General features: G+C 50.0%; 1 protein-coding gene across 2 annotated transcripts; it reads right to left on the bottom strand.

The window, feature by feature from the left end:
* Positions 1-7,126: 7,126 nt before the first annotated feature.
* Positions 7,127-13,003, bottom strand: LOC105702166. 2 transcript variants are annotated; one of them, XM_012429527.2, is made up of 5 exons: positions 12,719-12,999; positions 12,062-12,605; positions 8,039-11,242; positions 7,392-7,937; positions 7,127-7,316 (listed from the first exon to the last, which is right to left on the bottom strand). In XM_012429527.2, the coding sequence occupies exons 1-5, from the start codon at positions 12,776-12,778 to the stop codon at positions 7,276-7,278; spliced, it is 4,395 nt and encodes a 1,464-aa protein (XP_012284950.1). In that variant the 5' UTR covers positions 12,779-12,999; the 3' UTR covers positions 7,127-7,275. The 2 variants fall into 2 exon arrangements, with proteins under 2 accessions (XP_012284950.1, XP_012284949.1); XM_012429526.1 differs by having other exon boundaries at positions 8,039-12,605; positions 12,719-13,003.
* Between the last annotated feature and the right edge of the window lie 537 nt (positions 13,004-13,540).

Here is a 13,540-nt window from a genome sequence, read left to right as displayed (position 1 = left end):
CTGGGTATCGGTGCCGGGGTGGATGTAGATATCCATCGATGGTTGTGCACTTCGAAGACAAAGTGGCGGCAACTCGAGTTCCTGTAAATTTAAGAAAATAATTAAACAGGGCTCCTTGTACATAAATCATACGCGCGTATCTCCTACCCCCTCGATCCATGGTTTCGCTCAATGGAAATTATTTAAATATTTCCCTTTTCCACCTCCCCGCGGCAGAATGCCCTGTACAAACCGAGACATGTCCCCTTTCGTCGCGAATCACTCTGCGAGATGCACCGCCACTCGGCCGTGAAGACCAGATTGTGCGATTCGCATTCATAAGATTCCGCCGTTCCGCGGACTTACCGCTCGTCCGAGATATTCCGGAGGAGGTCTCTAAACATGAAATTCCGACTTCCGATCGAAGATCCACATCCGTGAGGTCTATTTCCTTCCATCCAAATCTTTACCGTTTCAGGCGACCGGGCTAGAATCGGTGCTGGTCAAAATTGAAGAAGATCCTGGACGCCTGGGACTCCAATATCTCCTAGGGTCCTCCCGGGCAGGACTTTCCTCTTCCCTCGGCGAAGTTTTCCAAAGCGGACTCGAAGCTGGGTGACGGGCCGGCAGCCGCGGGCTGTGTAACTCCCTGCAATTACGAAGAGGCCCAAAGTTGAAACGTCCTCGCTCCCCCGAGCCCGAAGTTCCGCGCCTACGGACCGACCGGGGCGAATTTCAATCTCACTAAACTCGGCCATTAGTAAGAAGAGTAAACAGTGCACGGTGCATTAAAGCAGGCGCGAGCGCCCCCTTAAACGCGCGACCAAGTGCTCGTTCTCACGAGGATTCCGGGGATAATCTGCCCGATTGTCGCGCGTTACGTTTGTCCACCCGACGGGAAGGGCCGAATTTAACAAACATTTTTTATCGGACTGATAAGTGCGCAACCCGGAGGCCCCGGACTCGCGGAATCGTCATTTCGACGCGGCCCCATAACGCGAGTAATTAACGCACGGCACTTAACCACTACGACTATGTTATTACGACATCGCTTAAAACTTAAATAGCAAAGTACGAGGGACATTCTGCGGCCGAGCCGCGCCGGGTTCGCGATAATTGGACCGGAAATCCGAGCTGCTGGATTACGAGTTATGCGGAATTCGCGCGGCTCGCGAAAGTCCCTTAGGTCGTTCCTCTTTCACGAGACTAAACCACCTCGAATATTCTGCCCGGAATTACACAATAAATTGGACGGTAATGGCCCGTCAAATAACGCCCGGATACCGAGGTAATTACAAGCGTTCGGCCGATATCGGTGATTTGCATAAAATTCGCGGGTTTTCATTTGCTCTCGGCGCGGCCAGCCGGCGGATTGTCGTTTCCCGAGCGATCTCGTGAAGCCGCGCAGGCTGCTGATAACGACCTCGATTTATGGTAATTCGTACATATTTATGGAAATCCATATAAATTTCGCACTGCTTCGCCGCTGCCGAGGGGTGTTCCGTTTCGTGCCAATTACTCGTCGATCGCCGATATCGACATTTTCGTTCGTCATGCGATTATCCCCGCCGCAGTTTTCCTCCCCCGCTTTGCTGCGGAACTTGGAGTGGGTCAGATAAAATTCCTCCTTCCATTCATGACAAAAGATGTGTAACTAGGACTGCAACAATGAAGAAAAAAAAGACCGGTTAGCTTTTAATATTACTTTCAACGATTAATGGCATTTGAAGTAGATACTACCAGGCCGCCATTTTGAGCGATTCGAAAGCGGGAACTTTTCCCAAGGGGTCCATTAAATTTTCCGGCATCTCGCGGTATATCGGGTCTGAAAGTTTGTCGTCTTGACTCTTAGGGCGCCATCGACTCGGCACTTTCTTTCCCGGTCCTCTTTGTCAGGATGTAACGGCAGAGCCCGGATCTCGCCGGCCGAAAAAGTTCTGCAACCCTCCCGTATAGTGCGCGCCTCGGTGGGTCGCAACTATACCCGAGACACCCTCACCCTCGACCTCCGCCTCTTCCTCGGAGTATAAACGGGACTTTCAACGATGCAGGCTATTCGAGAAGGTTCCTCGAAAAGGAGAAACAATGGGCGCAACGCGTTCACCGCTTCGTAAGTCCCACTCCTCCCCAGTACGAATATTTAAATGCTACAAACTGAGACGTTACCTCATCCGGCATAATTTTTTAGAAGATTCTCATTCCTAATCTCGTTTTTGATACCTCGTTTCACGGACAGGAATCAGGAATTCTTTTCTGCTTACTCTCGGGAGCCGCCATCTTGCTTTCTTAGACGTCGGTAAGTCGGAGCGCTCGAGACTGCGAGGACCTCGCAAGGATCGATCGATAAGTAAGAAATCTCGATTCTGGCAGCGAGCGATCTAATGGTGCGCGACGTTAACCTGTTGGTGAGCATTAACGATGCGTGATATCTGCACCGCGGGTGGTGCTCGGATGAAATCGGAGTGGCCGAAGGGGCGAAATAGATTGAGAGACGGTGGGTCGAATAAGAATGAAACAATTAGGGCCGCGTCGACGTCAAGCTCCAGCGAGCACCCTCGATCCCGGTCAAAACGCGCGCAGTGCATGCTGGGACTCGGTCGCCATTTTGAATTTTCCAGGTGCGCGAGGTAACACTAATTTTAATATTTAGTTTAAATTAGATTACCAGGTGGATTTATTAAGTCCCCTGTAGGGAGAGTTTGAGGTTAAATGAAACGCGATCTGATCTACTGTATGTACCACGCACGATGCTATTATATGATAATTTTTAGATGCAACGGCGATACTCGCTTCACATAAGGAGAAGATACCGGGAAATCGTTCGAGGTTTCCGTTCGTTTAATTTACTTTGAAATTCTTTTCCGCGCCCGCAGGGCTCGGCTGCTTTTAAACTGCGTCGCGTTTAGTTCGAATAACAGTGGAAAATGCTTTCTCGGTGGGCGAGATTCTCGCCGGGGTCGAATAAAACTTGGCAATTAACCGCCCTCCTTTATTCCTCCCGCCGAGAGATAGGTAATAAAATGTCGACTAATTAAACTCCTCGTAACATTTTTACAGACTGCCCGCCCTAGGCCACTTGGGAACTTCCTTCGGTTCTTAATTCTGTTAAATGGCCGAGTCTCCTCAACACCGTGGAAGAACTTATTTCCGAGGTACGTAATATATATGTATGTAGGTCGTCTCGCTTTATTCTTTACTCCCGATTTTTTATTACTCTTTAAGTATGTTTCAAGGGCACTATCATCACCTGAGAAGTGGCAGATGGAAATGATCGGAGGCGCTATCTGGGTTGAACACTCGAGCACAATTCTCTGGGTGGACCAACGAGTCATCGATTCTCACTCGGGGATCGATGTGTAATTAATTGTGACGAGTGCCGGGCTTTTGATCGATACTCGGTTCAAGCTCGAACGGCTCGAACGTGTGTTTAATGTAATATTTCGTGGGCAGACTAGATCCTCCATTTGAATGAACGAATTTTCCACTTGATAGCTATAGCCGAACCGTAACCATGGGGGAGTCGAGCAAACCGTAGGAGGGCTTTGGGCTCGATGGGGGAGCAAATTATTTTTAAACTGAGCCCCGTTGGAGCGACATTGTTCGGAAGATTTCCGGTAAATCGGTTTTCGGCTATTTGGGGGAGAAGGGGTGAGATCGAGCTCGCTGGTTCCGTGAAATTATCCGAAATTATTTGGAATTATTTGGGGATTATTCGGAATTATCGCAAAGATACCGATACCTGGTGCAACCGTAAAGTTAACAAATTTATTTGAATATTTCTACTCGAAGAATTTCATTGAAAGGTATTCTGTCACTCGATCTCGTGTTCTCGGTAGGAAAAGTCAGATACTTTTTGTCGCCGCATAAAAGGGTGTTAATCCTCATTTTGAATTTTGATTTCAGAATTGGACCTGCTTCGCCGATCGTTTCCAGGATCCCAAAGCGGCGGGAGATTTGTTTTGAGAAGTGCACGTGACCCGACAAAAACATTTTGACCCCTAATCCACTTAGGAGCGAATTGAAACGCAGCACCTGCTCGTGGCCAGATGCGTTTGAGTTTCATCGATCTGCATCCTACCGTAAAGAGGTTTCCATCCGAGACCTGTCACATGGGACAATGCAAGCTTGTTTTATCGCATCTCATAACATTCACAGACACGTAACTCTTCCCTCCGTCTCTCTTTCTCTCTCTCATAACACGGACGAGTCCTAATGAGAAATTCTTTTTCCAGCTGGGCGGCGTTAAAGTTTAACCCCGCATCATCGGCGTTATAACGAGTTCCCTCCACCCCCTAGAACGGGCGATGATTTTAATTCAGAGCGGTGTTTACCGCGCGTCATTCGAAGCAAATATCGCGGGTGAGTATTCAAAGAGAATACCGGAATCCCCAATGAATAATTGACGGCTCAGGGAATGATAATTCTCGCCGAATATGAAATCACTGAATCACCTCGGTATTACAGTGATGGCCCTCGCCTAATGTACTCGCCAGTCCCCGACAAATCGCTCGGCCTGCCCCGCCGTTTCGCCGACTAATACCCTCGTAATTTATGGCCATAACCCTGCCTTTCAGTGCTCGAATGGAGCGGCTGGTCTTTATGGTTGTCATTTATGAGGTCGAGCCGAAGATCCACCCGGAATCATCTGCGGTGACTTAAGGGAGGTTAACCGCTAAGCCGAAGCACGTGGCGCCACGTCGATCCATATTTTCAACAAGTTATCCCGTAAGTTAATCATCACCGTCCATATGCTCCATTTTGCCACGGTGAAGGCTGGGCATGTGGCGATTGGAAAGAGGATCGCGGCACCAATTTCGCATTGATTCAATACGGTCGGGAAATACGCGGTTTGTGTACTATCCGGTTCACCGTACAACAAATTATTCGGTCTGGACCGAGCCGAGAGTGGAAGGGCCATTTCACACCGCGTAATCCCGACCGAATTGCGACCAATCAGCGGTACGGGATCCAGGGGGTAGATTTAATGCATAACAACCAGAAAAAGAAATCACTCGCCGACGGTACCGCCATCTCGCAGACCAGCCGCGAAGTGATCCGCCCCAGCCAGGACGGTGGGCCCTCCTCGCAATAATGGCGAGCATTGTCGCGCAGAAATAATAATCGCGAGATTCTGAGAAGGAATTCTGGGCTACGGTGGAAGAGCCGCCGCGCGACAGCGAGGACTGCAAACGAGAGAGAAGAGGACGGAGCGAGCGGACGCCCGGAACCGAGAGGGAGAGGAGAGAGTGCCTTTGCCAGTTGACGCGAAGCAGTGGAAGAAGAATGAGCCAAATGAAGCCTCCTGAATTTCAACACCCTCTCCAGCAGGGCGGCGTCGGGGGAAGAGGGAGAGCCCCTCCAGCAGAAGCGGCAGAAGCTCGGCGATTGCCGAGTGGGGCGATCAGAGAGGGGAACGAGAAAACGGGAACAGAGGGGTGGAGGCGCCGACCAATCGTGGCGCCGCATTTGTTCCGATGGAGGGGATGCCGGTGGGCGTGGCTCGGGGGAGTGGGGGCAAAGGGTGCCCCGGGGTGTAATATCATACCGCTAGGTGGATAAATAGACGCGCGAAACGGCGGCCGGGGAGGTCGGGGCGCGGAGAGAAAACGGAGTGGAGCGGAGCGGATGGCGCTGTGTCGCCGCCGACGCCACCGGGGGCGGAGGGGCGACGCGACGCGGAGGAGGAGAGGAACCGGGTGGCTCGGGGACTAGAACAAATAATGGTTGTAGGCAGCCTCAGCTTCCGAGGCATCCCCGCTTGTGTGGGTTACGTGTGGAGAGCGCACCCACGCACAGGCCCCGGCTGTGGGCCGCCGACCGTCGAATTACGCGACTCCCTTCCAGGGTCTAAGACCTAACCTCCCCGGGAATTATCCACCACCTGCGAATGGTACGGGCGCCTGGAGCGCGGAGTCTTGGAAAACTCGATTTTAGTAGACGAGAAAAAAAATATCGTATTCTCAAATAACACCTCGTGTACCTTAGATACCTTATATGTACCGTTTGGAAGTATTTGTTATTTATATTTCTCTAGATGTAAGTACGTCGGCTGTTACCCTGGATAATTACGAGGACTACCACGGTATACCCGCTGACTCGCTGCATCCCTCCATCAATCGATACGCCGGAAAAAAATCTTGAGAGCCCATTGCCGGTGGTCAGTCGATAGATGTGGCAATTTTGCTGAATACTGAACTGCGGCACAAAGCGCCGATGCTCTCGGCCGAAATTGAATTTCTCTCGTGTGGGACGGCGTGTTGCTCAGTTACGTAACACTGTGAATGTCATGTCCACCAGTCAGCTCGGCTAGGAGGCTCCCGCGAAAAAGTCCCCGTCGACAGGACTTTGCGTATCGAGCGAACGACCGGGTGGAATATAAACGCGGGAGTCTCGGCCACACCTTGGCTGGCCCTTCATTGTTTCTTCTCCCCTATAATCGGTCTCTTACCGCAGAAAGTCTGCAGGACACTTTCCAAGACAAGAAGCGTCTCGAAGGAAATGTATTTCACCAAGTCTTTGCGATCCAACGTGGAAAATGGAATTACGGCGAACGAGGCGATGACAAAGTCTACCGGTTTTCACGCGGAGGGGAATCGCGTTATTTCCGGCGTTCGCGTTTACGTGGTCGCGGTAAAGACGCGAAAGGGGTTCGTCCCAAAAGAATACAGAGACTTTCATCGGGGAAGCGCTGTCTTTCGCATAAGAAAGCCAGGGAATTATGTCCTCGACGATGAGTGTCCAGCCGGGTTGGATCGTAAAGCTCTGAAGGGCCTAATCGCTCCGGCAGTTCCTTTGAGCGCAAAGTTAATAACGCGTATTTATGTGTTTATGTATTTGCCGCGTGTAATTGCCCGTGGGGCTATTAACTCGGCTGTGATGTGCGTGGTCTCGCGGAATACTTGGAGGGGAAAGAAGCACTATTGTCGAGGAGAAGGTGCGGCCCCTCGTCGCGGCCATTATTCCCTCTATAACGCAATCCTATGCCAAATTGTCAAACGAACCCAACCAGCCTCGAAGCGACGTCCCTCCATCGATTCGCGGCCTTAGAAAACGACCTGAACCCTCTGCACTTCTAACCACACGCTGAAAAAAATTTAATCCCCCCCTATTACCAATTTGCCATGGACGAATAATTAAAAAACAGAGCCTTCGTAAAGCCTATCCGATTGTAGACCACTATAACACCGATATACCAATTTCTCGATAAAGAGAGATACATTAATTTCGGAGAGAACCGTATTCACTGAGAGATGGTTTTAATCGCTTTGATAAGAGTCAACGAAGATGTCTCTTCCTTCAGGTAGAGTGTCTTATGTCTATCAAGGTCTCGGCGGGAACTGCAAAAGTAATTTGTTTAGTTAGTCATAGTGCTAATGTTTTTTTTTTTTTCCTTTTAGAAATCCTCTACTCACATCCGCTGATCTCGTCGGGTCTGCTGCAGGTGTCGGAGTCGCTGTTGAAGTAAAACCCTGAAGGGCAGGTCTTGGCGACTTTCTCCAGGTCGCCGTCTTCCTGGAGCTGCTCGCAGGAGTAATATCTGCTGCAGTCGAAGTTGTCAGGCAAGTCGGTCAGATCCTCGCACTCCTGAGGCTGGCTCTTATCCTTGGGATTGTCGTTACATTTCCCGACCGTCTTGTCGAAGGCTTGGCCGATGGGACACGTCCTGGTCTCCAGGGTGATCTCATCGGGAGTCTTCGAGCACACGTAGTAGACGGAGGAAAGCTCCGAATGGGGGAAACTACCCTCCCCGGTGCAGTTTCTACTCTCGCTCTTCCCGTCGGAGCATTCCGGTACGTTCAGAGGGAAGTCGCACCTGCCGAGCTGAGGGTTGAAGCGTAGACAAGCAGGACAGAATTTGACACTGCTGATGGTATACAGATTCTGGTCATTGAGGGTGCACTCGTAGTAGCCGGAACAGCTGTTAGGCACCCTGAAGATTCCCACTCCAGAACAGTGCCCTGAAACGTAAGAAACAACGCAATAGCGAGAAACTCCTCGATCATCCCGGAGAAGTCTTACGACCCTCCGCTAACCGCGATGGAGGTGATGAATCCTGTACCTTTAAACCTGAACCACTTCCTTCTAACGATTTTAGTCCCTTGGTATCCAGTGTGGGAGCTATGGGAGGTCTGGACATGGTGCGATTTCGAGAAATGACCTCCGAATGAATGTGCTTGACTGGAAGCGGAACCATAGGCAGAGGAAGACCCTGCATGCTGGCTTCCATGGGCATTGCCATTCTCCGACACGTCCAGGGTGGCAGGAAATGAGCCTCCATTCAAGGAAATCTTGGCATGGGCTGGCGCGGAGGAGCCGCTTGACAATACGTAAGAAACGTTCTTCGTACTCCCAGCGGAGTGAGTAGTCATGTGAATATTTTGACCGTGATGCGCTTGATACGACGAACCACCGGCAGAGCCCAAGGTAGTCCCTGCATTAGATGACTTTTTTAAGGAGAATCCTCCACCTACGCGGAAGTCACCCAGGGATACACCTCCATTGATATTCAAGCCGTGGTGAGAGTAACTGTTGGAACCTTCGGATTCCCTCTCGGCGCTACCTCCTGACATTTTCTGGACGCTCCGCGACCAGAAGGTCGACAGACTCCCATCGGGATTGACGACCTTCCTCAGGACCTTCTTAGGGTAATGGAGAATGTTTCCGAAAATTCCTCCGGAAGCCTGGCTCTCTTCTTGGTCATTTTCCCCTTCCGAGGTGACATCGCCGGTTGACTCTGCCTCTTCTCCGTTCTTCGACGAGCCGTTCTCATAATACGTGGATACTTTTCCGACAGGGTTAACGACTTTCCGCAACACCTTGTGGAAGTTGCCGAAGAGCCCACTGGACGACCCACCGGACTGCTCTTTCGATGGAGCCGGCTTGGTGGTGGTCTGCTGAGGTCCGATCAGGATTCGAACGGATTGCTGGCGCTCTGCATGATGCGTTTTCGACTCCTGGTATCCAGATTCAGCATGTGCATTCGCCACGCTTTCTTCTGGATTTTCGTTCGAGCCGTTCTCATAGTAGGTCGACACGGTTCCATCGGGATGAGTGATCCTTCTCAGTACCTTTTTTGTATGTTGATAGCTGGACGAGAAGCTACCGGAGGAACCCGTCGACGGTTCGGTCGAGTACAAGGGCGACATGATGGACCATGACACCCCAGGTTGCTTGACGTATTTTTTATACGACGTGACGTGCTGACCTCCCGATGACCATTGCTGCCCCGTAGGTAAAGGCTGGTCAAACTGCGACGAGTATCCGGATTGCCACGAGGACGACAAACCGTGAGAGTGAGATTGCTGGAGCCTGTGCTGACTTTGAGATTGCAAGTAGTGCGTCTGCCGATGCTCACCTCCTTCAAATTCATAAGGCTGGTAATCTTGGGAAGCCGGTGACGTCGTCTCCGTGGAACCAATTGTAATCTTTACCGATTGCTGATTCTCGCCTTCGTGGACTTCTTTTTTGCGAACGTTCTGAGTCATCGCTGCATGACCCAATAATTCATCCTCTTCCTCCAATAGCGTTCCTGGAGTGGTCGTCGAGCCCGAATTAATTTCTATGGTAATAGATTGCTTCCTCTCGTCCTCATGTTGCCGATGTTCCTGGTCCGTTACACCTTGTTCCAAAATAGACGGATAAAGTTCTGGTTCCGGTGCCGGCGTAGTTGAAGCTGAGGTTCCAATTACGATGTTGACCGATTGCTGTTTTTCTTCTTGCCCTTCCTGGCGCACCACTTCCTGCTGAGTTCCTCCTTCGTTACCTACAGGACCCTCTACTTCGGGAGCCGGTGTAGTCGTAGCTTGCGGCGTATTGATCACGATCTCAACGGATTGCTGCTTCTCTCCTTTTTTCTCCTCCTCTTGATTCACGATTTCTTGAGTCTCGCCACCAACACCAGACTCTTCTACGATGATAGAACCCGGTGTAGTAGTAGATTCCGAGGTATTGATAACGATATTAACGGATGGCTGATTTTCCCGTTGCTGCTCCCCTTGTTCCACGACTTCTAGAATTTCCCCTTGACTACCGCCAGGAACTTCAACCACAGGAACTTCTATTATTGGAGCAGGCGTAGTTGTGCTCTGAGAAGTATCGATCACGATATTGACGGATTGCTTATTTTCTCCCTCTTTCTTCTCCTCTTGTTGCTGCTCCTGTGTCTCAATCAGAGAAGGAGAAGGTTCCGGTGCCGGGGTAGTCGTTTCTGGAGAACCTATCACGATATTAACGGATTGCTGATTTTCCCGTTGTTGCTCCCCTTGTTCCACGACTTCTTGAACTCCACCTTGATTACCGCCAGAAACCTCCACCACAGGAACTTCTATTATTGGAGCAGGTGTAGTTGTGCTCTGAGAAGTATCGATCACGATATTGACGGATTGCTTATTTTCTCCCTCTTTCTTCTCTTGTTGCTGCTCCTGTGTCTCAATCAGAGAAGGATAAGGTTCCGGTGCCGGGGTAGTTGTTTCCGACGAACCTATCACAATATTAACGGATTGCTGATTTTCTCGTTGCTGTACCTGTTTCTCTATCTCTTCGTTTTCATTGCCAACTGGAACTTCAACTATCGGGGCCGGTGTTGTAGTACTCTGTGATGTATTAATTACAATATTAACCGATTGCTTATTTTCTTCCTCTTTCTTCTCGTCTTGGTCCTGTGTCTCAATCAGAGAAGGATAATTCTCCGGTGCCGGCGTGGTCGTTTCTTGAGAACCTATCACGATATTAACCGATTGCTGATTTTCTCGTTGCTGCTCTCCTCTCTCCACTATCTCTTCGATTCCACTCTGGTTATCAGCAGGAGTCTCTTCAACCGTAGCTGGTGTAGTTGTAGACTCCGATGTATTAATTGCAATGTTAACTGATCCCTGATTTGTTTCTTTTGTTCCAGATTCGCCCCCGTTGCTGGACGGCTCCGTCACGGGTTGAGGTGCTGGCAAGACTGCTTTCACCCCTGAAGACTCTACAGTGATCGTGACCGATTTCTGCGCATTTTGGCTTTCCTGATTCTGGTTTAATTCCTCGAAACTCGGAGACGATGCACTGGGGGTCTCCGAGGAAGTTTCCTCGCTCGAATGTGAAGAGCCTCCTGAAGTTTCGGACGAAGGCGCATCGGGTACTTCTTCATGGGACTCGTCTTCAGGTCTGGGGGAAGTTGGCTCCTCCGAGCTTTCGGGTTCGACATTTTCTGGACGATGAAGTTTTCTTCGAAGAGTCCGAATAGCTTCTATCAGGAAGCTGCCCGTCCTGTCGGCCTGACCTGCGGACAAATTGATCAGTGGCAGGTCATCGATAACCGTATTGTTAGTATCAGAAAGCGGCGAGCTCGATATCGGCTCTGTCGTCGAAGCTGAATCATCCGTCTGGGTCTCCGGATTTTCTGGCTGAGAAAGGTGAAAAGCCAAAATTTTCACATGCTTTCCATACTTCTGATCATCCTTCAGAGCATTAAAAATATCTCTATATGATAATAGGATCCTCGATGCGTCAAATGCGGAGCTTGCATCGTTACTCCCTGAAGTCCCCTCCGGCGTCGCAGAATTCTCAGTTCTTGATAAAATCGATTGGAGGCGCGTTATGGTGTTTAACATGTTTATCACTGTCTCAGCCTCCCTCTGCCGATCATCGGGATTCGTTGGCAAGATCTCTCCGACCTGAGGACTTGAACTTCCCTGGGACAAACGTGCCTTCAGCAATTCGAGACTCGCCCGAAGCCTTCTCATCACCTCTTCTTTCACCCAGGGTCCCTGAGGAGGACATCCGGCGACTTGTTCCTTGACGTCGACGTTTCCCAGCCCGGTAACTCGGAAGGCATCCGAAGATCCAACTGGACTGCAAGGATTCCTTCCAGGGAGAGGCGCGTTCGCAACAGGAGTCAATCCTAAGGCAGGACCAACAGGTGATGGTAATCCCGGGACGAGCACGGGTCCACCAGCTGTGCTGCCAGGAACAGAGCCCAGGAGCGGCGCGAAGACGCCGTTCAGGACCAGACTGACAGAGGACGGCGAGGATGCCGGAGACTCCTGGCCATTCAGCTTCGACTCAGACGATACCGGCTCGCCTTCCACAATTCTCTTACCGGTATTCAACACCTGGGTCCTGCTCACAGAGTTGGCCAGCAGGTGCACCAGGTCGCCACTGCAACTCTCCGTGAACGCGCATATCTTTAAGGACGGACTGAACGCAGTCGAAGGAGGGCAGACCGAGATGCTCTGCAGCAAGTAGGAGCTTGTAACGTTGCAAGAGTAATACAGTGAGCAGTAATCGGGAATTGGGAATAGACCAGGTTCCAGGCAAGCTGGAAGTTGGATGAAGCTGTACTCATCCTGGACCAGCCTCACCGTCTTCCATCCTACGTCTTGGATGCAACCCTTTTCGCCGTCGTCGTAGCGCAACCCTAGAGGACACTCGGCCAGGATGGTCTTGTCGCACTTACACACGTAATAGTACCTTCCTTCGGATTCGTGAGGCCTAGGGACCCCATCGGCACAGTTGTGAACCTTATCCTCGGATATTATCGTCCCACCTCCTGGAAGATCCATGCACTGGTTCTTCTCCGTGTCGAAGTACTGGTGACTCCTGCATAGTGATCCCTGATCCACTTGGGGATCTGCTGCTACTTGCTGAAGAGATATTAATTATATTCAGGTATTTATATTATACGTCTCGCTATCCCTAGGCGTTAGAAAATCTGTGGAAAAAAATCTGGTGATCTGGATTTTTTAAATAGACTTACGTTGTAATTAACGATAATAGCGAAGACCGCAAATATTGTGCTTTTGGGGAAATTTGTCATTTTACGGGTTTTCTGGTGGAGTACCCGTTTAGCGAACAGCCTTGCCCTGCCGGAAAAGTGGATCCGCAGACTTCGTGGATTTCCGGGTGCTATCAATTTATAACACCTTCGTGACCGATATGTATATATATGAATCGTGCGGCGAAATCATACTTAGCATTTTTATACTCCCCGAAAGTACGCTTAAAACGATAGAACTGCTATCTTAAAAATGCACGTCCCCACGAGAGGTTTAAACTAGATGTTTATTCGGTGGTTTTCCGACTTCTAATGTTAAAAACGTGAAAATAGGATATCGCTAATGTCCCCACGTGTCCCAATTTCCCTCACTTTAGACTATTACAATAATCACAGGTCGTGCAATTGTCGAGTCGTGCGTTATTTCGTTTGATTTTCCTTTTCGCTAAATTGCGTAGACCTCGAAGCATCGCTAACATTTCGAAAGCTCTCAAGCATATGGCAGAAATTAAATAAAAGGTATCCGAGGGCAGCATTACTGCTCTTGCAAAATAATGATGTTCTGAAGGAGAAAAAGAAAACTATTTAGGAATCGGAACGACGAGGCTGTAAGTTCCCGGGGTGAGATATTACTTCGATATCAAGGAAGAACTTTTCTCACTTTATTCGCGATCGCGAATTTTCCGAAGTAACGTAAAGGAAATAAAATCTTCCTAGTATTCAGCCGATCGTCAACTTTTCCAGCTATCCGCGAGATTGCTCGTCGTAAAACGATTTCCCTCGTGGAAAGCCAATTTGACCGTA

The sequence above is a fragment of the Orussus abietinus genome, unplaced genomic scaffold, assembly GCF_000612105.2.
Source record: "Orussus abietinus isolate OABI.00-Male unplaced genomic scaffold, Oabi_2.0 scaffold46, whole genome shotgun sequence".
In the NCBI taxonomy this organism is placed as follows: Eukaryota; Metazoa; Arthropoda; class Insecta; order Hymenoptera; family Orussidae; genus Orussus; species Orussus abietinus.
The sequence above is the reverse complement of the archived record's forward strand: the minus strand, read 5'-3'. Positions and strand labels throughout refer to the sequence as shown.